We start from the raw sequence: 24,934 nt of genomic DNA, 5'->3' as shown, positions 1-24,934 counted from the left end.
GGAACACTAAGAATAGACACAGCAGCAGTGCTTTTCCTACTCTGCTACATCTCATACAGAATACTGAATGGCATAGGAAAACAAAGGCAGTGAGCATGAGGGTGTGAAGTTTGTGCCTAGCCTAGCATTTTTTACAATAGACATATCTGTATCAACTGTAAGTTAATACAATTAAGAGAAAATATCACAGGTATTTCAACCAAAAGTCAGAAGATGAAGCCTTAGAAATTAAGTGGTCACACATTTATACTGCAAATGACTGCTTTGAGACACAAGCATGAAGAAGAATACACTGAGGTACAGAGTGATAGTTCAAACACAATTTTTAATGCTATCAAAATGAGCAGAAAAATCAGTCTTATTTTAGTTTGGACAGGGCCTATAGAGGTCATCTTGTACACTCCCCTACTGCAAAGATGTCTTAAATGGATTATGTTACTCAGGACTGTGTCCAGTTAAGTGCTGACCACTTTGACAGCCTTCCTGGCTCCTGTCCAGGAGTTTCCACAACCTTCCTGAGCAGTCAGTATGCAACTACCATCATGGTAGATTTTTCCTAACATCTAAGCATAACTTCCTATTTTTCAATTTGGGAACAGTTCAAAACAGTTCTAGAAAAATGAGACATATTTTCTTCTTCAGGAAAATAACAATAACAACAATAACAATAATAATCATAATAACAATAACAACTTTTAGTGAAGTATTCCAGATTTCTTGACCATTTCCAGCAAGGTGTGCATATTTCTGAATAACATAGCAGAAAGCTAGAGAATGAAATCTTGGTAAACCCACATGTCAGAACTCGTTCTCAGAGTAGCTGTCAATGGTTCACTCTCAATATAGCAAATTTTCAGCTTTCTAGCTGGAATCTAGAATTTTTACCAGCTTTCTACATGGAACTTGGGGCAGCACCTTGGGAGTGTCCTAAGCTGATCTCAGCCTTTGCTACTGGAAGTAATCTCTCCGAGTTCTGGGCTCATGCTCCCACAGCTGTGGCTTGCACCACTGCCTCTCTGAGTGAGAGTTACCTTATCCCTTTTTGAGGGGTCAATTCTCTACATCACCTGTACTTTGGCTTTAGATTAGCTTGAACTGCTCACAAAATTACCTGTAGTGGTTCTTCACCTAACATATTATCATATGTCATATATTTCAAAAAACGCAAGCGAGCTCTGTCTCTCATTCAAATTGAAAAACTTGAGAGAATGCTGGATCAATACCATCTTAGCTTGTGACTTCTTCAACAAGAAGTGACAAACATTTTGGTGGGTATGAGTGTGACCATTTTGATCTACTCTGATAATAAATTAGTTAATTTTTTAGAATCAACATTTAATTTATTTAAGAAAGTTGAATTAAGCTACTTATCCACATGAATATTCAAATTATTACTTATGTTGCATAACACTACTTAGGAATCTTTCATGATTCCTGATGATACTTGCTGGCTAATTAAATAATTTACTACACAACAGTTTTTGCTTATTTTCCAGTTTCTCCTGTTCCCTTTTAAAAAAAATACTAGTTAGAGGAAAGAAAAGCACTGAATAGTTGTTTGTATGTCATAAGCAGCAGCAGAATCTCAAGGGAAATCCTGTTCCTTTAGGCTGTTCAACCCACTTGTGCAGACCAAAGGATAAATGAAAAGCACGCTAACTTTTTTACCTTTATCTGAACTTAGTCAAAGTTTTCTTATCCTACATTGCCCTTGGTTACTTGCATGACTTAGTTTTATATATTCAAGGGCTTTTGTCCTTGTTTTCTTTTACACAGTGAAGTGATCCAGCTGACTACAATGACTTACATTCAAGCCTTTGCAAAGTCTCTGCATAAGGATCTGCAATTCAGTATTTGCAGTCCAATACTCCAGACCCACTGGGCAAGACAGTAATGTCAAATATCTTGAAATTTTGAAAAGAGAATTATGCTGTCATTCAAAGAAGCGTAACAGCTTTGGTAAAGAAAAAGACTATAAAAGAAACATCTTGTCTGCCAAAAAAGGAAAAAAAGAAGAAAAAAATTTAAATCTGGAAAACGAATAAAAACAACCAAATCAAGAGACTCATTGAAAAATGGTGCTAATGAAGTTCTTAAGCTGTTTATCAGACCTCAGCAGCCTCTTTGCAAACAATGTCTGTGGCAGAAGCTCATCAGATTTGCATTATTCTTTTAATTTTAGCATTCATTTGTGTACATTAGAAAACATCTCACTGAGCTTTATTTTCTTCTCAGTTTGCTGCTTGAACTTTTTTACCACCAAGGGAGAAACTGTTTGCACTTTCATCTTACAGCCATTTCCATTCCACCATAATTTATTCCTGAGAGTTTAGAAAACGGGAAAGGTGCTGGGATATGCCTTCTGATATTTTTAGTTAATTTAATACCAGGAAAGTTATTGGATTATAACAGAAAACAGAGTATTTTCTTTTTCCATTAAATCTGAAGAACAGATCAGACAAGCGTCTAAAATAGTCTTATAGTTGCTCTACTTTAATAAGCAGACAACACCTCTCCCTACCCTACTGTGGTGAGATATTAACATACTAAGAGAAACCACAGCCTTATTTCTGTGATATTTGTCTGTCTTTCCTGTGCTTCTAAAGATCTTCTGGATTTTTTAACTCTTCTGTCAGCATTTTACCTAGTGTCCTCAAACAGTGTTTAGACCTGGAAAGATATTTTAAACAGGAGGATGTGTAGGATGGAATGGGAAGCAATGAATGTACACTAATTAAACGCAGTTTGTGAGAAGGAAAAAAGGACTGAACTAAAGTCTATAAAAAACCCTCCTGATAATAGTTCACTTGAGGACATTAGAGATCTTCATTGTATGTGAAAATCAGAACTCATATTCTGCTTTATGGTTCCACAGGAGAGATGTTTGGAACTTTTTTGTAATATGATTGAGCTTCTCAAACATTTTTCTTATTCTTTGTGATATAAGTAATCAGCTTGAATCATAAAAACTCAGTACCTCATATGTTGCTTTCTAACTGCATTAGTATGGATGCCCCATTAACTTAAGTGACTAAACATCTACTTCTATGTCAGTTGTGATGAAGAGGGCTTGTAACCTTCCTGTGAAAAGCATGGCTAAGATGCTTGGAAACAGATTCCTCTGTGACACTGCTGTAGAGCATAGGGACCACCACATAAAGCCTTCAAATTCTACACAGAGCCTCTTACTAGAACAACAGAACCTGCAGTGTCACATCATCTAGTAATTATTAGCAGTCCTTAGTAATCAGCTAATGAAAAAAAATTACGGCGCAAGATGTAATTCCTGGGAGTCAGATCTGGCTAATACTTGGTCTTATATAAAGCTTGTAATTTACAGAAGTTTGGCCAATATGGATCAGCTTGTTATGATCTGTGGTAATTTGCTTGGAAAGATTGAAAGACCTGTATTTCTTCATGAATGTTCTTGTCCTTGGATAGTGGGAGGGTCTGGCTCCCTGCAGTCCCAGTGCAGCTGAGTGTTCCCAGCCCCGTGTGGCTGTGGATGGTTTCCCTGTTCCTGGGAGAGCCACGGGTGTCCCAGCCCAGGAGAAGCCCTGGCTGCACCGTTTGCTCTCTGCTCCCACAGAGCACCTACCTGCTCCACAAAACTGCTGCTCCTTGGGAAAGCCTCTTCTGCTGTGCACAGAACCATGGGAGCTACCTTGGCTCCTCCTGGGCTTGATTTGCCTCTGACTGCAGTGACAAAATACACGAGAAGGGAGTTCAGATGCAGGTGGCTGCCCCTGCTGAACACATTTCTTTTCTGGGAAGGCTTCTGGAAGTGCTGTGGGAGGATGCTGTGGGCTGGGTGAAGTATGGGAAAGCAACTCCCAAGTAACCATCACGGCCCCAGCCCCACTCCTGTAGCGTGATCTGTGTGGGTCTATAAGTTGGCAAGAATGTGCTGCAGCAATTTTGGGGATGATGGCAAGGGAAGGCAGGAAATGCTGCTAAAGCAAAGTGGTATTTCTGTTCCTGTTCTCTGTCTCTGCTCAGGGCTGCATTCTCAGTGCTCTGTGGATACAGTGCCTGCTTTTCTCTCAGCAAAGCACATGCTACCAAAAGTTTCCAGTCATTTACAAATCTAATATTGCTGACAGCGGTTGAACAAAGTATTGTCAATGGATTGGAAGCAAACAATTCTGTATCTCTGAGCAGCATATTAACATAAATACATTCAAATGTTAATTACTTCAAATGTTAATTACTTCAAATTTAGATTATACAGATGTGAATTCTTCAGTTTGTCCTGAACTCTTCACCATATTCAGTAGCCTGAACAGACTACAAAACAATCCAACTGTTCCCAATCTAAATATATGATTTACCAAAATGGAAAAGAAAGAAAGGAAAGGAAAGGAAGGAAGGAAGAAAGAAAGATCTCACAATGGGTGGGCAGCAGGAAGCCTATTTATACAAGCACTTATGTAGAAAAAGAAATATTTCAAAATTAACTTAGAATTTTAATTACTTAAATCATTTACTTTACTGTGTTAACCAGTTTATTTTTAATTTATTCAAAATTAAAAGATTTATTTTCCAAGAATAACAGAAGCAGCCTGAAGTAAATGTCTATTCAGATTTAACCTTCACTTGTGCTTGCATTTTCATGCCTGTTACTGCAACTAGAATTTGATTTGTAAAAAGGAAAGGCTGGTGACCCTGGCTTCAACAACAGCTAACTTCGAAGCACTAAGAGCATGGCATGAAGCCATGTGCTTGCTGCTCACTGGCAGCAAGATAAGAATATGACATTCATCCAGTTAATCTCTCCCAAATCTTCTGGTAGTGATGTGAGGCCACATTTGTATGGTTTATAATCCCATCTCCTCATTCCTTGTTTGCTCCTCATAAAGAACTCCCCTGAAGGGAAGATGATCAATAACCCTGTGCAGACTTGGGGGACCCATGCACATATTTAATCATACAGCACTGCTACTTTGCACTTTTATGGCTTGATTTCTGCCTTCAGTCAGAAGTGTTTGTACATTTCTGTGCTCGGCATGTCCTTAATTACTCTCAGTAACTACACAGGTGTGCTGGTTTAGGGTTTGAGAGGAAGGCAGGAAGGAAGGAATGAGGCCTCTTACCCACCATCTCCAAAACTACTAAATGCAACAATGAGAACAGAAAAAGTAATGAGCACTGTGTCGTGGTTTGACAGAGCTCAAGAAATTCAGATGAGCATTTTTATGGATTTTGGAGTGTTCATTCCATCTCTGTCCCCACAGACAGAAATAATCTTTTCACAAAGGAGAATTTGCTCTTTTGTGCTGGGGAAAAAGCAGCCTGAAGGACTATGTAGGTGTTCTGACATTTCAGTCATGACGCTTGTTGCATTTGTGAAGAAACAGATACAGCTGATTTCCATCAAAGTACTCCTCTCAGCTAAACTCCCTGTTTCTCAGTGCCTTTGTAAGTGATTCTCTACAGGCATATCAGAGAGGTGGGCACAGTATGGATTTTCATGGAAAGCAGGAAAGGAAGACCCTTAAGAGGACACTCAAATGTGTCCATCAGAGGATGGGTAAGGAATAAAGAGAACCTCTGTAATATGACTCATCTTCTTGAGTTATTGAAGTGTCTTAGCAATACGTCCGTGTCAAGAGTTGCAGAGACATTCAGCAGGATAAGGAATGCATTTGGTACTCTGCCCTTCCCCAGGAAGTTTTTTAATTGCCATGGTGATGTCTGTGCTGTATCCTAGATTGACCAGAGAGCCCAAGATATCCAAGATAATGGGTAATGTTACATATCACAGAAATTTTGGAGCAACTTCTCCTTGCTTGATTTTCCTATATTTGGGAAGATGGAGGTAGGGTGTAGTATAGCTAGAGACACTGTCTGGAATGAGTAATAGCATTTTGGTATCTGACTCTCTGAAGCTGGCTTTACCTATGTCCATTTGTAATGCACAGAGCTATTCCTGTGGTTGTGTAAGATGCCTCTGTCTCTGTGGATCTGGTGTTCCTCAAAGGTTTCAGCTGATGTTAAATCATGGAGAATATGCTCTGGTCAGGTGTGGAAATTTCTGTTGCTGTTACTCACAAAAATAGGACAGATGAACACCAGCAGCAGGTTGGTGTTGGAGCTGTGTGCTCTGATCATGCACAGGGAGAGGAAAAGACAGCTTTGGGTTCATCTCCCTGCTCTCCCATAACTTTCTCTTCTCTCCTTGAAGAAATAACACATACTTTCCTTCTGCTTCAGTCTGCTGGTACATTGAAGTGTAACAATCTGGCCTTCCAATTTCAGTATTTTGCAGCTAACCTCTAGAAAGATAAATCAAGTTCAAAGGCTTTGATTCCCTCTGGTTTTAACACCACATAATGAAGGGGCTATGGGGGCTCCATTCTTTGATCTTATCTTATGATACTGTTGGTAGTTCTCAGATTCCAGCATGTGTTCAGAGCTGGGATGCCTATCTGTGTTAGGCTGGCAATGCTAATCAGCACCTAGAATCAGTATTTAACACTAATTCAGGGTTCAGTCCTCTCAACAGGAGTCTGCTACAAGAAACACTGGAATCAAGAATTATTTGTAAATAAAGAAACAGAAGGTAGTTATTACTTTGCAAGTTCGCAAGAAATTTATTTGCACTTTAAGGTCTATGCTATATTCAAAAATTGAACTGAGTGAAACCCTACAATTAATCACAGAAATTTGTAAGGTAACTTGAAAAATACAACTTGCTTTTCAAAATATTTTTTTATGCAAGATGTGCTGAGGTATGTGATTAGTCATGCTGTACTCTGCTCATTTCATATGCCTTATCCCTGCTTGTCTTCGCAAAGATGAATGTGTTCATATCTAAATACAATCTCTTGCTAACAATGATGTACTGAAAAAAAAAGACAGACTGCTGTTACAATTACATCCCCATGGTAACAAAAATGGTACATTATGAGCCTCTCACACATATTTATCATCTCAACTTTTTTTTCCTGGAACTTGTATAAAGCCACTTCTCCAGCCCACTACCAAGACAAAGCCCTGGTGCAGCCAATGACAGCACAACTCTCAGACATAACAGAGCATACCTGGGACACAAAGACTTTCCTACATCCTAAGAAGTTTCCTCACCCAGATGCTCTACTTAGAGCTAAGGTCACTCTTTTATGCTCTTTCTGCAGCAGCTTTTTGCTATGATGGATTTGCATCTATCTTGGGACACCTCTGTGTGTGGTCTGAACAAACTGCCTTTTTTTTAAAGCAATATAAAGAAATTGGGAAGAAAGCAAATGCTTTTTGCAAAAGCATGTAAGAGGAGTTGGTGTGGAGAAAATGCTGGCCTTTTCCAGACACAAATAGCACAAGTTAAAAAAAAAAAAAAAAAGCAAAACAAACAACCCCCCTCAGGGTTCACCTGAATTAGGTTACGCAAAGTAATCAGACTCCGTATCTCATAGTCCAAACTCAACCTTAACCCAGGTAAAATTCAGACTGTATTTTTCTAATTTTTAAGAAAAAAAAAGAAGAGAGGTTCAAAAAGCCAAAAAACATTTACTCCTATCCCAGCAGTAGAGAATACTCTAGCAATATTTTAGCATTTTAACTTCAGAAACTTTTCAAATTTCTCAGAATTCAGCTCTAAGCAGTAGCATACTTGTCTGTTGTATTCAGGTTTACTTTCTCACTGTTTTGTTTCACTCCATGTGTACACCTGAACAGTGGACGGACAGAGGAACTCCAGGCTTCAATATCCATGCAGAACATACCTGAAAATCCCCAATTTTTTCAGACTTCCACATAGGTCAAACTCTTCAGTTACTAAAGTTTGGATTGTAACTACCTGTAAGCTCATAGTAAACCTTGTATTAAATATGTACTGGCCTAAGTGTTAAATACAGACCAGGATTGTAAAACTAGGGCACCTGTCCACCACTCACACCTGGAGCTTTCCTTTCCTCCTCTCCCATTCCCTCCCCTGCAGCTGCTGGATGCTTTTCCTCAGGAGTGTGGCTGAGTGACTTGCAGAGCATCCTCCTGCAGTTTCCATGCCATGGACCCTGGAGCTCGCTGTGGCTCAGGCACAGCCTCTGCACCCCCTGTCCCAGACCCCCTGCTCCCAGCACCAGGGGCCAATTTCCACTCACACTGAGCTCAGACTGCTCTGCCCAGCCTGGCCCTTCTCTTGCTCGAGAGGTACAATTTTCCTTGTGTTTAATTTGCTGTAAATAATGTGCTTGTAGATTAGACAGAAGATTTACAAAGCAATTTTTAAAAAATCCATTTGTTGATTTTCTACTAATATTTTCACATTTGTAATAATTTAATTAACAAAAGCCCCACAAGAGAATAAATAGTCTGAACAATTTCATGTTTTCTCAATGGGACATGTTTACAAACTATCAAGACAAGAAAATGCTCAGTAAACACTAAGCAGCATATTCTATAAAGTAATTTAAAAAATGGCATTACATGTATATACAAAGGCCAGCCTGGAGGAGAGCATTTCAAAGGAAAATGATATAAGTAGGCTTTGAAATAAAGCTTCTATATATTGAACTTTAAACATTACAGGATAGTTAAGGAAATATTTATGAAGATAGGACATATTTTGGAGGTGAGAAGCTGCACAAAATTGAAGTAACAACACCAACAGAGCACTCTGCCTAGGAGAGGCAACTTGAGCTGGAATGTTTGGTTTATCTAGCATTATTTCTAGTATTTTCTAGTATTAAATCAGTATTTCTACATTACTGAATGTAGGACACAGTTCCAAAACAAAAAATAAATAGAATGAGAGTGCAGATTCAGGCTTTAACCCCACCTGTCCCATGCAGGAAACTTCACTGGATTAACAATGGCCCTCTCCTACAAATATTTTAAATTTGTTTATAAAATTGAGCCTACACATACAATAGTCATTAGCCCTAACACTCTGCTTTCAGCTTTTTCACAGTCTTCCACTGCATTCTCTTTTCGTGCTGTACATTTCTAGCCTTGGTTCTTGTTCAGATCTGCCACACCACTCACAATTCAGACAGGAAACAGAGGAACTGTCACAGCATCTGGTACTGCCACTCTGCCCTTCAGGGTTATGGAACACGCTTAGGACAGCAGGCTGAATTGAGAATATGCCTGGCATGGTTTAACCCCAACCAGAAACTACAACACTGCAGGCAATTGCTCACTTAGGCCCCTCCCCTGGTGAGGAGCAGAATCAGAAAGAAAAGGTAAAACACATGGGTTGAAATAAGAACAATTGAACAAGTGAAACCAGCCCAAACCAGGAAAATGCTAAAGATTAGAGGACTTCAATAACTTTATTCACTATATCACAAATTAATGGGAGGAGGAGGAGTTCATGGAGGGAAACTCTACCTGTTTCCCATATGTAACAATTATGTATTTCAGCCCCAGTATAGCCATTTATTGCCTTATTCCTCATTAAATTTACAGTCCAAAGTCAGCTTTCTCAAAAAAATCAAAATGGATAATGGCAGCAATCTGTGCCAGTCTGTGTAATCTCTATCAACAAAATTCCACTTTTCCCAGTCAGGAGCAATTCTCCTGAGCCATTATTTATTTCTCAGACCTCCAGCATGCAAACTGCATGAAGAGCCATTTGTATGCCATCCATCACAAATCTAATAAACCTAAGAGCTCAGTGGAAGAGAAGTTTGCAAATTTCATTTTAATTAACTTCTCACATTTTGGTTGGCCTTTATAGTTTAATTCTTTGATTTTAAAAAAGCTAGAAAAAATTAAATCAAAGACCAAGAAGCACAGCAATTAATGAAGATATTTTCAGGCTGGGTTTTGGAGATTTCACTATGAAGCTCACCTTAATGCTACAGGACATACTCAACTAAATCCTGAGCACAGCTGCAATTATCCCTAAAAGTCTGAAGGAGCCAGGATCTGAGCGGGTGGCAAGAGTCAGGCAGGTATCATCCTAACTGAAGGTGCCTTGGGCTACATTTGCTTTGCAGTGGAATGTGGGAAAGAAGGTGATGTCCTAAACATCTTCAGCTTTCAGCAACATCACTAGCTAGGATCCAGCTTCCAGGGGATTCTTGGCACCAGCGGAATCAGGGCAAGTTAGCAGCTGATGTAAAGGGAGTGGCCCTCGTTTTACATTAATACCCCAAGGCCAGGGCATGCAGAACTGGCAAAGCATCCTGACTGTGCTGTTCAGCTCTGGCTGAAGAACGGTTTGCAATGGCTGCTGTAGTTTTGAAGGAGCCTTGCTCTCCCAGCAGGAGGCTGTACTACTACAAGGTTAAATCACAAACACCAGAGCTCTGCTTCTATACAAAAATGTCACTGATATGGCCAAAGTCAAAACACCAAATAAAAATGTGTTTAAGTTTAGAATGGTCTCAGAAATGTGGTGCAACAGTGAAAATTTGTATTTTTCACTTCTGACATTTTATTGAACATTTTTCTGTCTTTTTCACCTATTTTTAAGAAATCAGAAACATTCTGTTGTCTATTCCTGATGTTGAATCTCACATGCTAGATCATGGAATGTTATTAATATTATTCATGCAGTGGTAATAACTGTTTATGCAGCATTTTCTGCTTAATTGGGAAAATGTGCTGTAAGCTGAGTAAAAACCATTTTACTGTATATAAAAAGGTCTGTTGCTGACCACTGAAGTAAAGGGTAATTGCACTGGCCTATTCCTTTCATGGTGAAAAGGAAGTCAGGTGGGAAAGAGACATCAGGAATTCCAATCTTTCATGTCACAAATCATGTACACTGACTTTTTCTTTGTCCTTATTTTGCTTGAACAACCTTTTTCACATTGACAACTCTTTGTTTTGCTTTTTATTCATATACAAACCTCCCCAAACTTCTTAATTCCCTCTACTACAGTCTTCAAGATCAACACTGGCTGCAGCTCCGGCCCAATTGCCTATGATGAATAGAAACATGTAGATTTTACACGCCCTGAACTGGCAACCCTTCTCAATAGACTTTAGCTCATGGTGATATGAATGATCTCGTAAAGATTGTTTCTTCATTCATGAATTAAAGATCCCTTACACAGTAGTTTTGTAGTGCTGTATAAGCAGGCTGATAGAGATTCCAAATTAATGTTTGTGGGGCTAGAGAGTAACAGCTACCAGTGCAAGTTAATTACTGCTTTGCATGGCTGACATCTTCAGCAATGCCTTCCCCATGCAGATTCAGTGGAGCTTAATAATGGATTTCTGAAACCAAACACTTAGAGACCTGTTTCCCCAGGATGCCATTTTAAATGAGTTGTCCACTTGAGATAGTTTTGAAAAAGTTTCATGGAGGTGATGAAGCAGAAAATAGAGAGGAAAAGTGCTGAATTACTAGCTATGCTCTGTGCTTATTTGTATTTTTATGTTTTTTTTAAAAAGCAAGGTACGAGTGTGCATGATGGTAGACTTTACTCATGTACATTGTCATCTTTGTTTAAAATCTTTATCTTTGAATGTTGTACATTTAGTTGTGACCTAACACAACTAAAGCCTAGTAGCACTTTCATACATTTACTGATGCAGCTCTGTAAAAGGTTTCTCTTGCTTTAAAAAGGCCATTGTCCCTTGCAGGATATTTGATTTTGTATGCTCTATAACTTCCTACTAATATACTGATCTAAAATGTTTGCAATGCAAGTTCTTTCAGGAGTGATTTTTGGTTAGTAGTTCACAAAACAAGAACAGAAAATTTACCTTTAGTAAAGTGTGTGATTAAAAAGGGTTTTTTTTTAATTGTATGAAATGTGATTAAAAATTTTTGGCCATTTTTTGGCATTTAGGAATGATATTTAAGTTCAAGAGGGACAGATTTAAGTTCAGAGGTCTAGACATACTAACAACTCTGGCAGTAGAGACTGTACAGGTAACTGAATTTCCTATGACACTTCCTCAGACAGTAGATGGCATGGAGCATTGACTGGTGTTAGGACAGGGATTATATGCTCAGATTGGAAAATGTGGAATACTGACTGCATATTTAGTATATTCCATTAGCTTCACACAACCCAGGTGGATGCTGATATGGTTACCTCCACAGAAAAATGTCACTGATATTTTCTTGTGTCTGAGCAGTGAAGAATTAAAATCTACAACTTCAGCAGTAAGATGCCTGGTGTGTCACCTGAACTTACATCAATGACAGGAGTGCAGGGGAAAGGCCTTCAAAGAATAATAATATTCTTCCCTGGCAACAGTTCTCTGGTAAAGCTGATGCAGGACTTTTTGTCAGTTCCACTGACACAAGTGGTGCCACTTGCCTGTTAAGCTCCTCAGAATGGCCTCAACACCCCTCATCTGAGCTTAGTCACAACTCCTCAACCCCATCTGAGCTTAGCCACAACTCCTCAACCCCATCTGAGCTTAGCCACACTTTGCTCTTTGTTCTTTCTATGCCTGCCTGTGTCTGCTGGATAAGTTAATTAGTGAGAGGGCTGCTCCTAGGAAAGGTGCTACAGGCAGCCCCTGCTGTAATCTGCTTTACCTTTGGAGAATCTTTATTAAAGAAGGGGCCTCAGGGAAGAGTCTGGCAAAAGGATATCCCCAGGAAACGGTTTGACCGATTGTACTAATATTAAATTGAAATTATAAAGATCCTGTGAAAACTTCCATTTGAATAAGTGAGTGGCAATGGTTCCCATTGGAATGGTTCCAATTCCGATTGCTTTGAAAGGTACTTTAGCATAACTGGTTATTTTATAACAGTCAAATGTATTTAATGGTATTATTTTATCTGTATGGTACTAAGCTGTGGTTTGTTTTTTCCTTCTTCCGCTCCTCCTTCCCTCCAGGATGAAAAGAATCAAGTATTAACCACAAATATTTGGCTACAAATGGTAAGTTTTGAAACAAAGTATGTTTGTTTTCCCCCTTGAAGTCTTAAGAGTTTAATCTGGCGAGGGGTTTGAATTTTAGAAAACTTTCAGGTCTGTAGAGAAAATGTGAGTTGACTCCTAATTCCATGTCAGATTTTCTTTGCTACCACTAGATACTACGGCAGAGAACTTTGTGCTCATTAACTCATGGCCAGCATTTCTGGGCAGGAGTCAATTTTTATTAACTTTTTAATAAATGGATGAGATAATAGACAATTCAAGAACTTTGTGAGAGTATTTTGAAATTGTTTTCTCTGAAAGGTTACATTATTACTCAGAATTAACAAGGTGCTTCTTAGCATGCTGACTCCTGTGGAGTCCTAGTGCATCCACAAACATTTCTACCATTAAGTTTGTCTTAAGCTCTGCAAAGACAGTGATGTAGAGTTTTCTCCATCTACAGCAGCATGGATGAGAATTTGCCATTAGCCGAATTCCCATTAGTTCTACGGAAACCAAACTGTTTGGGTTAGGTAAAGGAAGTTACAGAAGATTTCTATTATTCCAGACAATCACAAGGCTTTTGCAGAAACTTTACCCCTTTCATTTTCTCTTACCAGCTAATTCAGTTTAAAGGCATTATTTTTTCTTTTATTGTTACATTTTAGATAGAACACCTCACTTGCCCTGGGGTGGGCCTTGGGAAACAAAGGAAAGACTATTCTGATGACCTGTAAGAACAGCATGGCTATTCCATAGATTCACAAAGAAAATATGACATGGAAGAAGCACTCAACTCATGCTTTTTTACAGACCTGTTGTACAGCAAGATTAAAACTGTCAAATATAATATGTTTTTGGATTTAGACCATAGTTCCTATGATTTCTTACCAGTAAAAGAGACAACAATTCATACTCAAGAGGCTGTAATTTATTTTCCTTCTCTTTCCTTCTCTTTCCTTCTCTTCTCACAGCATCCTTATCCTTTTTGAGTTTGGTTTTTTCCCCCTTAGGAATTTTTTGATTATATTATACATTCTGTATTTCTTTTTATTTATTCACCTTAACACATACTGGATATGAAGCACATTAAGACTGCAATGAACAGATCACTTGGTTACTACCAAAAAAATTAGCCACTTCTCATAGCTTGTGTAAACATAAATATAAAAGTGTGCGCATATCAACTGTCTATTAATTGTGTTCTAGACAGATTCAAGGCAAAGCTTAAGACTGACATATGTCATTCTATTATTTTAAATGATCTGAAATAAGTTTTCCCTGAAATCCCTCTCCATTGCATTCCTTGATATATATGTGTGTATAATCAGCAATGTATCTTAAATGTATTTTATGATAAAATGTATCTTAAATGTATTTTATATAATTATCCCCAAAATACTTAAATACAAAAAACAACTTGAGAGAAAGAGGACTATAAATCTAGTATTTATACATGCAGACTATTTCATCCAACCACTATCTCCACGGCAATACTGTTCAGCATCAAAAATCTCAAACTTGATCTAAGTGATAGCAGGAGCCTTGCCTAATCACACATATTGGAACTAACCAAAGCACCCTGAGCTCTTTGCTATTTTAATCCAAATGAAAGGTACTTCAGCTCTTTTAGCTCTAAAGTTAAAGCAAAATGAAGTGGATCATGCCCTGCTGGATGGGTGAGCACTTTGCACACAGAGCTAACAGAGCAACCATAAAATCTGCTTAACATTATCTCTAATGCAGCTTGAATATTAAGTTTTCTGTTGTCCTTGGACTGTCTTTACGTCACTCAGCATCACCGTGTGCTACAGTGTCGTGGCCATGGCAACTCCTAATGTAAGCTGGGATGGGAAATTATTGGATATGATGATATCCAGGATGCCTTCAGCTGGCAGTGAATGCAGCCTGTCAGTCCTGGCTCTCCCAGCACGAGTGCGAGTGACCTGCTCTGGCAGCTCCTGAGGATGACTCCCCCAAAGCCACGAGAGCCACGGCTTTCAGTGCCTTAAACCCACCCAGCCTATTTGCTTACATTGCTGGCCTTCAGAAAACACAGATGTATCCTGGCATCTTAGGACTTCTACATTACACAAAGATGAAGCGGTAAAACAATTTCAGTGACATTTGCCAACCAAAAAGTTCATGTAAAACAGTTTACTGAGAAAAAGCATGTAGAACTTCTGAAAGAATATGAGAAGCAGTTGATCAGCTTACAGAAGCTGTGTATAGATGGATGTGAGCAACTCATGTATCTTAATTAGAGAACTGTGAAACCAAGAACTATGAACAGAGTCAAATAATTGAAGATTTCAATAAAAAACAATTATCTGTAGCTAAAGGAAAATGTCAGTGCATGACCCAGATCTTTTGTACAGTTTTGCTACAAACTCATTGTAAAAAATGAATGAGATAAATATAGAAGCACAGGCCAAGAATAAATATAGTAAACACTTCAGAAAAGCTGCATGAGGAATGCTATTAGTTGTGTTGAATGCATCAAGATGGTAATTTATGATGTGATAAAGGTATGAGAATCTATTTGAATACCTGCAGTATGAGGCTAACTAGAGACTTGGTGTATCAAATCAAAATTTGCCTGTGACAGTAATACAAGGAATTACATAGACCAGTTTGATGTGAATACCCCATGAGAATAACCAGTAACATTTACCTCCACCATACACACTGGCAATTTTTCCTGACCTTAATGTCTATCAAACATTTTGACATAGACCACTAGACTTAAGGGGTAAGTGTTGTACATTTACTCACCCATTTAGAAGTTTACATTTAAGAAATTAACGTTTGGCATTGCAACAACTTGGTAAATCTGGACAAGTCCTCACTCTAACTTACTTGTCTACAGCCAAGTGAAGTTAATGTAAACAACATAATAATGGAGATACAGAGAAGTGCATTATAATGAAGCACAGACAGAGAAAATTTGGTAAATTTTGTAAACTTAATTGAACTTTATTCCTTATACTCTTGGTGCTCAACAGAAACCACCCTAGTATCATGACAAGTCATTTTCATAGTAAGGAGTGATACAACCTCAATTTCAGGAAAATGCACACACCTTCTTGGGGTGCAGAAGGTAAGCAGCTTGCTGGGGCTGCCACAGTGCTCAGCTGGCTGCAGTCTGGGGCTCTGCTCTTGTTTATGGCTGTGCTCCACCATATGTTTCAATGGCAGAGTGTGGGATTTAGCAGTGCTGAGCTCAGATCAAAGCCCAGCTGGTGCAACTGTGCCAGCCTGCCTGTGCCAGCAGCCAGGCCTGGGCTGAAAGGAGCACGGGCAGCCCCAGGGCAGGAAGTGCCAGCCAGGGAGGAAACTTGTGGGACTGAGCAGTGCTGTGGAGCAGCTGCCTCAGAGATTGCCCAACGCCAGGCCCCAGGACTGCCAAGACCTGCTGGCATTACCCTTGTGCCATCACAGTCATCTTCTGTGAATGCTGGCTGCTCTACTCCATGCCTATTAGTGAGGTACTACAACCTGAGATTTTCCAACCACAGCAAAGTTGTCTATGAAGATAAAGATAATGGAAATCACTGTATGAATTATAAAGGCAGTTCAATCCCAAACTGGCACCTGAGACAGTGTGAACAACAAACCACAAGCACCCCAAATCTCTTCTAGGCTGTTATGTGCACTCCAGTGTGAATTGAAAATGAGGGGTTTATGAGTTCCACTGTGCTCTAGGTGGTCTAATTCACACAATATTCAGTCCCTGAAGCTAAACACGAGAACACCTATTGTTTCAGCCCATCCAGTCCCTAGAGAACTACAATAAACCAGTGGATGAGATGACCTAACTTACTTTTTGTGTGTATGGCTTAGTACTGGACAGACCATTATCTACAGTGGAATGTGTCGGAATACCCAGGAGTGAAGAATGTCCGTTTTCCTGATGGACTCATTTGGAAGCCCGATATTCTTCTCTACAACAGGTAGACACACTTTTCTTTGTGTGTGGGGCGGCATGGAGGGAAGATCAAAGAATTACAGACTTGCAAAATATCCCTTGAAAGCTCAGCTGCTCCTGCCTTTCATGGGAACGGGAGCCTACATGAAGTTTTCTAGCACCTTGTCCAAACACAATGAATGCTAAGGCAAGTAAATGACATAATCATCTCATCAAAATGCCTAGATTTTAAAATAATTCTCCAAAACTTTCTAGGTGTTTGGAATACTGGAAAAATTACCAGTCTGCTGTTCACAGAAGAGAAGGACATATTTGCAAATACTATGTGAATAACAATATTTTCCCTACTACCATTCTAACTGAGTAGCTTTTATGAGATGGTGTTTAATGGTATGGATAATGATAATTTTCTCTGAAATTTTTTGGTCTAAATGGTTACTGGTGAATTCAAATCTGATATTTGCCTGCTTGTCAGGGTTTACTTTGGGTTTCACAATAGACAGGAGAGGTAATTACCAGGAAGGATCTTTGCATTTTCCATGTCCAGTTTTAGTGTTCTGTCCTCCTGCTACAAAAATAGCTGAGATATTTGCTGCTCTCCTCATCAAACTGTTCTAAGTTGGGCCTATTTCAGGGACAGACGGATTGCCAGCAATCCACTGCAGAACTTTTGGCTGACATTGAGAGATTCTTTGGCTGTAGTGTTACATGGTAGTTCCCATTGTGGAATTTATTTAGTTCAAAAAATAAAACACTGAGAGCTGCCTGTTTCTATAACAAGTTGCCTTTTACTGCAGTAGTTGTGGGCTTGTGTGCTGTTGCCCAGGTACTGGAAAGAGCTTACACCTGCTCTGTACATGGAGCACTGGCTGTTCTGTGGTAGCCAGGGTACATTGTTTGGCTGCCTATGCAGATGACATGAACCTTTTGTCTTCCTGATGGTGTTCTTTCCTTTGTTTCTCTGCCAAATATCTCATAGGAACACACCCTGCTGTGCTTATCAACCTGACCCCCCTTCCCACTTCAGGAGCTGCTTTTTGTTGCAACAAGAGAATAGCTGGAGACTATTGGGAGTCTCTGTTGGGAGACTCTGATAAATGACACCTCCACTTTCATTGTCCTGATATATGACACTCTGTGTGTACCATAAAATTAGTACTCTACAACAGCAATTTAGTGATTTCCAAAAAAATTTATGACAATATTCTTTCTCGTATATATCACATACCTGAGAGAGACTTGCAATGTGCCTGATGATTTAGGCTTCAGTATTTAAGTATATCCAAAATGAAAAGGTAATAGTTTAGGAATTAGTCATATTAATATATACCTGCTAACTAGCTGGAGTGGTTTATAGAATGAGAAGAGTCACAATAACCTGGAAAACTGAAACCACAATTTTTCTGTTAATACAGGTTTTCAAATCTTCAGATGACTCAGTTGTGAAATAATTATTCTACAGTTTCTCTATTACAAACACATATTTAATCCAAAAATCTTACGCAGAGTTTAGTCAGAGAGCAAAGCTATTTTAAATAAATTCTTATTCCTGTTTGAAATTACATTGGGAATATTATGATGTTCCCTTCTAGTGACATGCCATTTTGAGATATATGCTTTCAATTTTTATGCTTCAGCAGGGACATGCATCTGCAGTTACAGAGAAATTAATGAACTATAAATTCACTTTCCATTTTAATGAATGCATGTTTCACTATGTCTTGAGTTCTTACACATCTTGCTGCTGCCTAGTACAGAGAAACTGTGGCAGCTGTATTAAATTTTATATCCTTTATATATTGTGGGGAGAGCAGGGCCAGTTCACCTGTAGTTTTTTCTGAGAAAAGAAAATAGGCCTTTGTACAAATTCCAGGACTGTGTTAGTGTCATGTGGACTGTCTTCCAGTTTCAACTACACTTATTAAAAGCATTCATTTCTAGTGGAATTATTTTCCAAATGGCCACATAGTGTTCAGTATTTAATGGAATAACAAAAATTCTGGAAAGTATATCTCATTTTAAGTGTTTCATTTTTCCAGTTTTATAAACGTGAGGTTAAGTCCCAGTGGGATTCTATCTGCTAGGTCCAGCTTTGTCATCTCAATGTCCTGTAATCAATATCTGCTTTCAAGTGGTTATACCCTGAAGAGGAAACGTAGCAGAAATTATTTTCTATCATTACATTACATTTCAGTCCAGTCTCTTCAAGCTACTTAGTGCATTCCCAATAGAAGCAGTGCATTTCAGAAATTATTAGAAGAACAGCATGGAAAAACACATGCTCCTTTATCATAAAAAAAGAGTTTCATATTTCAATCTGATTACCACTAGATATTCTTTTAAGACTGTGCCTATGAAAGGCAAAGTCATGTGGCAATGAAATCAAGGTTCCTTGATCACTTGTGTCCTTGCAAAAATTCTATTTTTGTCAATTACCAGAAACAGCAGCAAGGTCTTAGAATCAGCTCCCTGGTGCTTAACTACCCTCCACTCCAGAGGAAGAGAACAGAACCTAGCCCAGGAATCATTAATTCCCACTTCACAAGTAATTTGTGTGGCACGAATAATTTTACATCCTAAATTTGAATACTTATTTGAATTCCATCATCTAACCCTTATTAACTTCAAGTCACAGCAATTATTTGTCTAATACAGAACCTTGTTGGAGGACTTAAGGTCTGGTTGTCTAAGGAAATGAGACTCATGCACCTGTGTGAATGTGTGTGTGATCTTGCTGCCCCTCTCCCCAGTATCCTCTAATAAATTTGGCAATACCATCAGTAGAGACTTATGCAACACCAGTTTCTTACAAAAATCACAAGAACAGGCAGCCAAGATGTGGAAGGAAAAGAATTAGAGCTGGAAGAGCAACACAAACTGGGAGAATCCAGCCTGAGCTGTGAAGCTGAAGGAGTGGTTTACACTGCTCAATGGCCTTAGAACTGAGCTGCCTTTGCCCCTCAGTGTGCTGGAATCAGGCATCAAACACACACAGTGCTGAGACTTCTCTGCTTCTCTTCAAAGTTCAGATTAAATACTTGCAGGCATTTTCAATACTTGTGAGCCTTCTGCTCACCACAGGAAAAAGTGCAACTCCAGATGGGCAAGTAATTATTTGGATTTAGCTTTTTTTTTTGTCTGCAAATTTCTTTTTGAAGTCTAAGTTCTTCAAGTACATAAGGGGAAAATAAAATGCAAATTTAAAAAGTCTAAAATAATACTTGGATTATTTTAGCTTCTGAGACACAAAATTTCCATCAGACTAGATCAAATATTTAATTCTTCTTTTCAAAAAGGGAATATTTCAATAAGGGTTTTTGTACTAAGAAACACCTTTTAATATGCTTGATTTTCTGCTGGAATATGAATATTTCACTTTATGACCATCTCAGACTTTTGTTCTGTTTTTCTGATGATACCTTAAGAGGTAATTAGAAAATTATGAGATACTAAACCACTAATAGGCAAAGAGACATCAGAGACTTGTAGTGTTCCAATCAATCTGGAGATGCACAGGTTTTGAAAGTACAGATTACTGCAAATATCCAGACCCTGAGGCCTGTGTGGCTGCCCTGCCCAGTACAGCTGGCTCTGTGCTTGCCTCATGTGCCAGCCCACCCCACAAGGTGACAGGCTGGGGACTACAACAGTACAACAAATACAGTAGCCTGGGTCTCCTTGTGTTTCCCATATAGAAGTCCTTAAAATGCTAATGCCTGGTAAATTCCTGGGACATAGTGCCAGACAAAATTGAGACATTCCTTGGCCAATTCATAATGTCTCCATATGACATTGTGATTCTTTTTCGAGACTTGTAAGGCCAGCACACCAGGGCAGTGCTGGCCACACCACTATACTGACACCTTGAGTAGGCCTGCTTTTTCTTCTTGTCTGAACACAGTTTGTGGGCTCTGAGATAGATAATGAAAGCTGGAGCTGCATTAAAGCATCTCATGTATGACATGTAGTAATAATGCTCACCCATACAAAGAGGTAGGAAGACACAAACACTGGAGTATCCATCTCCTCAGTATTCATTAGCTGCTGACATAGACAGCAAGAGAAGACAGATTTCACTGTACAGTTGCTTGAGAAATTTTTTAAAAGTGCTTACTTTCCAAAAGGAAATCAATAGACCCAAGGCACTATAATTAATCTAATGGGCAGGTGAGTGGCAAGAATGAGGTGGCTGACCTTTCCTTACAGTCCTTAATCAGGAGCAAACCCAGAAGTATCAGGCCAGTTACTCTGAGGCCACAGAAAACTGATGGCAGGAAAAAAGCTGTCAAGTTTTGGAGGTGACATAGTCCTTTTATGAGAACTGATTTGTCTCAGACATTCTTCAGCCAGACAAAGAGCAAATAACCCATTTTGTTTTTCCCCTGTTCTAGTGCTGATGAAAGATTTGATGCTACTTTTCACACTAATGTTTTAGTCAATTCTTCAGGACATTGCCAATACCTGCCACCAGGTAGGCTGTTTGCATGTCATAAGTTTTGGTAGATTACTTGTGTATGGTGTGGTTTCAAATTTGGCATAAATTCTCTTACATTTTATTTGTTTAGCTTGCATCATCTGATAGATGTAAGCCTACATGCATTATGGTTATATAGGTAACACCTTTGCATGACAACTGTCATACAAGATACATGTTCTATTACAATTATGGAAATTCTTCTGTCATAATGCACAATTTCAGAAGTTTGGAAATACTTACTATAAAAAGATGTTTATTAAAGTGATGGTAATACCACAATACATTTTTATTTCATTATTTTAGTGTTTCTTTTATTAGTATGTTAACTTTACAGTAAGATGCTTAGTAACATCTTGGAAGTATTTCTATTTGAAATGATTCAATGAATGCTTAATCAAAACAATTTTTGGTCTGGATGTACAGCAGTGGAGCACTGTTTCTCTTCCCCAACTCAATTAGCATAATCATTAGAATTAACTCCTCCTAGCATCTGAACTTTGCAAACTACAGCACTAGAGCCAATGCTTTCCAGACAAATTAGGTTTTCTGCCTAAGATGTCCAGAGGGTTTCAGGGGTTTGCTTCTTGATTTAAGATGCTCTATTAAGATATTCCATTTGGTGGGGTTTTTTCAATTCAGTTCTGAAAGCTGCTGAAGGACAGGGTCTGACTCAGCAAGTGAAAAAGAAGAAGCTCACTTTCCTGAGTAAATCAAGATCATATAAATCTAATAAAACAGCAAATAAATATTTCAGGATTTCTTCTGCTTCAGGATTTCTTACTTTAGTCAGTAAAAGAAATAGATTACATATTCTGCTTTATTTCTTCCTGAAATACTGTATCGAGAAATCTGAGTTCTTCTCTGAATATTTTTACACTATGTGCCAAAATGGAAGAGTATTGTTAAAAAATAGTAAATAACATCAGTATATTAATGGTACAGTTCTTACCCTTCCCTATGACTGACTCTTGCTCTTTACATGTCAAGAGAGGACTGAAATTAAATATACTTTATAAATGAAAAGCAGAAGGCACAATGTAGAACAAGTTCTTGTTACAAAATGTACATTAAATTCTGTGGAACAAGCATTTCAATTTAGTGCTCTTGTTTAAAATCTTACTCAGGCATATTTAAGAGCTCATGCTACATAGATGTGCGCTGGTTTCCGTTTGATGTTCAGAAATGTAACCTGAAGTTTGGATCCTGGACTTATGGAGGCTGGTCCTTGGACTTACAAATGCAAGAAGCAGATATATCTGGCTATATTTCAAATGGAGAATGGGATTTAGTAGGTAAGCTCTCCATTCCCGATTTACACTGTGAACTTGCATCTTTGTCCCCACTGCTGAAATGAATGAAGTAACAATTGGGAAATGAAGACAGAAATTAAATTAATAAATGACCTAGCCAGTGGCATTTGAAACTCTTGAGAACAGATCTCAGATGCCAATCAACATTAAAAAAAAAAGAAGAAAAATTTCCTGTAAGTATCTTTTATCTGATTTTCCTTTATCATCTGAGAAAAAGTGGGAATTAAGCTTAAGTAGTTTTACCTGTGGCAAAACTTGGAAAACTAAATCTTTCCTTTAAAAAGTAAACACTATACGATATAGAGTTTATTCACATTCATTTCTGGTTTTCCTCCTCTTTTCTCCTACACAGGAGTTCCTGGGAAGAGAACTGAGAGCTTTTATGAGTGTTGTAAAGAACCCTACCCAGATGTAACCTTCACAGTTACTATGAGACGTAGGACTCTCTATTACGGACTCAATCTCCTTATTCCTTGTGTCCTGATATCAGCTCTTGCCTTGTTGGTTTTTCTGCTTCCAGCAGACTCAGGAGAAAAAATCTCACTAGGTAAAGTATTAACAGGATACTGTAAATGTGACTAAGACAAAAGAGGTTGTCCTTTTAAAGTTTCTTTTTAAACAGTCTTAGGCAGGAGGAATAGTTTGTGTGTCCTGGCTCACGAGCTATTTTTAGTGTGTTTGATGCTGAACCAGCAGAGGTATAAACAATTCCTGAGTACCTTCCTTAAGAAGCAGGCTTTCATTTTTTGACATTTATTTGCTGAATCTCACATGCATTAGGTAAAGCTTAAGTTACAAATACACATTTGAACACTCTAATACTGAATACTTCTTAATACTTCCTTTTAATATTGAATTGTATTAAGAGTCTATGGTGTCTTCTCAGAAAAATTGATTCTAATTGCTCCTATTTTACTTTTTGAAGTGACTTTTAACTTAAGCAATGGTTTGTGAGACAAATCTGATTTTGAGTACTTGATCTTGAAGATGGAGTTTAACTATGTAAAGAAACCTTTTGTCCCATACACAATTCAAATTAACTGACTTCTACTAAGTAAATATTGCTGTTTAAAGGTAGAAAAATTGACATTTCTCCAGAATATGGTTAAATTGAGGGGTAATACCCTCCTTACTTAAGTTGTTCTTCACCATATTTTAAGATGAGTTCTTTGTTCCTTAATCCTTTCCCACCTGCCCATTATCTAGTTCTGAGAAGAGTTAAGCCTGTTTCCAGAAAGACGGGAACTCATCACTGAGCAACAGAAGTCAAACTCCAAAAATCAACAGTCGAGCCAGCTTGGGCATAATCCCCTGCAGAACCCAACATGAATATCAAAGGATACCAAAGTCCATCCAAGGCAGCAAATCTGCCTTTGAGGAAACTTATGTATTATACCACCTGTAGCTTCCATGACAATTAATCAAGTCTCACATGTTCAAATACTCAGATTCACACCATGTTTCTAAAGCTAATACAGAGCAAGAATTGCTTTTATTTGCCTCAACTAATTAGCAACTGATGATAGAAGTTGAACCATTACAAGGATGTAAAAATATCCATGTCTGTGCAAGCACTGTTACCAGTTTGGCCGCACTGCTACCCTGAACTTGAGGCAGTACAAGGAAGGACTGGAGTACCACTAAGATGCTGGAGCAGGGTTACAGTGGGATGAAATCTTGCAGAGAGCATTCCTTCAGATTAATTTTGTTTCTCTCCCTGTTGTAATTACAAGCTACTGATATGATTTCATACTTCATGTTTATCTTTCAGGTATAACAGTTTTATTGTCTCTCACTGTCTTCATGCTCCTTGTGGCTGAAATTATGCCAGCAACCTCTGACTCTGTGCCCTTAATTGGTAAGCTTTTAGTCACTTGAATTTTTTTAGCAAACAAGGTGCAGTGACTTTGCACAAAGGCCAGCATTAAGGCAAATCACCGGCTGCAAAATGGATGACTTCATCTCAATTAGAAAAATATTGCCAGGTGATAAGAGTTTCTGAAGGGTGCTCTCTGCTCTGAATGAAATAGACAACCTATGTGTACTTGGGGAAAGAATAAGAGAATCCATTTTCCATGGAAGAATTTGTTGCAGTTTTGACACAACTGGCCAGATTGTGTTCCGTATTCCTAATTCCGATTAGGAAATTGGATTATATGAGCTAAACATAATCAAAAGTTCCCACTGCAATTGTTCAAACAAAAAGAGAAACTTTTCAAAACAAGTACTGGTCAGTTTATATAATAATGCTGAAACAAAATTAGAAGGCAGCCTGTATTAAGGTTTCTTAGAAAAGGCAGGTGATCAGTTGCACAAAAAACCCAGCTAACACTGACTATCCCCTCAAAATAATGGACAATATTTCTGCTGTTGAGAAATCTTTCAAAACTATCTAGAACAGCACTAAACTGGAAAAAGAACGAAATTCTAAGAATACATA

The 24,934-nt window shown here is 38.4% G+C and overlaps 1 protein-coding gene across 2 annotated transcripts in view; it reads left to right on the top strand.

Moving 5' to 3' along the window:
* LOC110471410 (neuronal acetylcholine receptor subunit alpha-7) overlaps positions 1 to 24,934 on the top strand; it is a 35,011-nt gene that overhangs the window by 3,742 nt on the left and 6,335 nt on the right. For both annotated transcript variants that reach the window (XR_002465589.3, XM_021532028.3), the window contains exons 3-8: positions 12,756 to 12,800; positions 16,623 to 16,732; positions 21,099 to 21,178; positions 22,309 to 22,476; positions 22,847 to 23,041; positions 24,266 to 24,352. Coding sequence is in view for 1 of the 2 variants with exons in the window: in XM_021532028.3 (XP_021387703.1) it covers positions 12,756 to 12,800; positions 16,623 to 16,732; positions 21,099 to 21,178; positions 22,309 to 22,476; positions 22,847 to 23,041; positions 24,266 to 24,352 (685 nt within the window). In the remaining variant the exon portion in view is untranslated. The remainder of the gene's footprint in view (positions 1 to 12,755; positions 12,801 to 16,622; positions 16,733 to 21,098; positions 21,179 to 22,308; positions 22,477 to 22,846; positions 23,042 to 24,265; positions 24,353 to 24,934) is intronic.

Source organism: Lonchura striata, chromosome 11 (genome assembly GCF_046129695.1).
Source record: "Lonchura striata isolate bLonStr1 chromosome 11, bLonStr1.mat, whole genome shotgun sequence".
NCBI lineage: Eukaryota > Metazoa > Chordata > Aves > Passeriformes > Estrildidae > Lonchura > Lonchura striata.
This window is presented reverse-complemented; position numbering and strand designations above follow the sequence as displayed.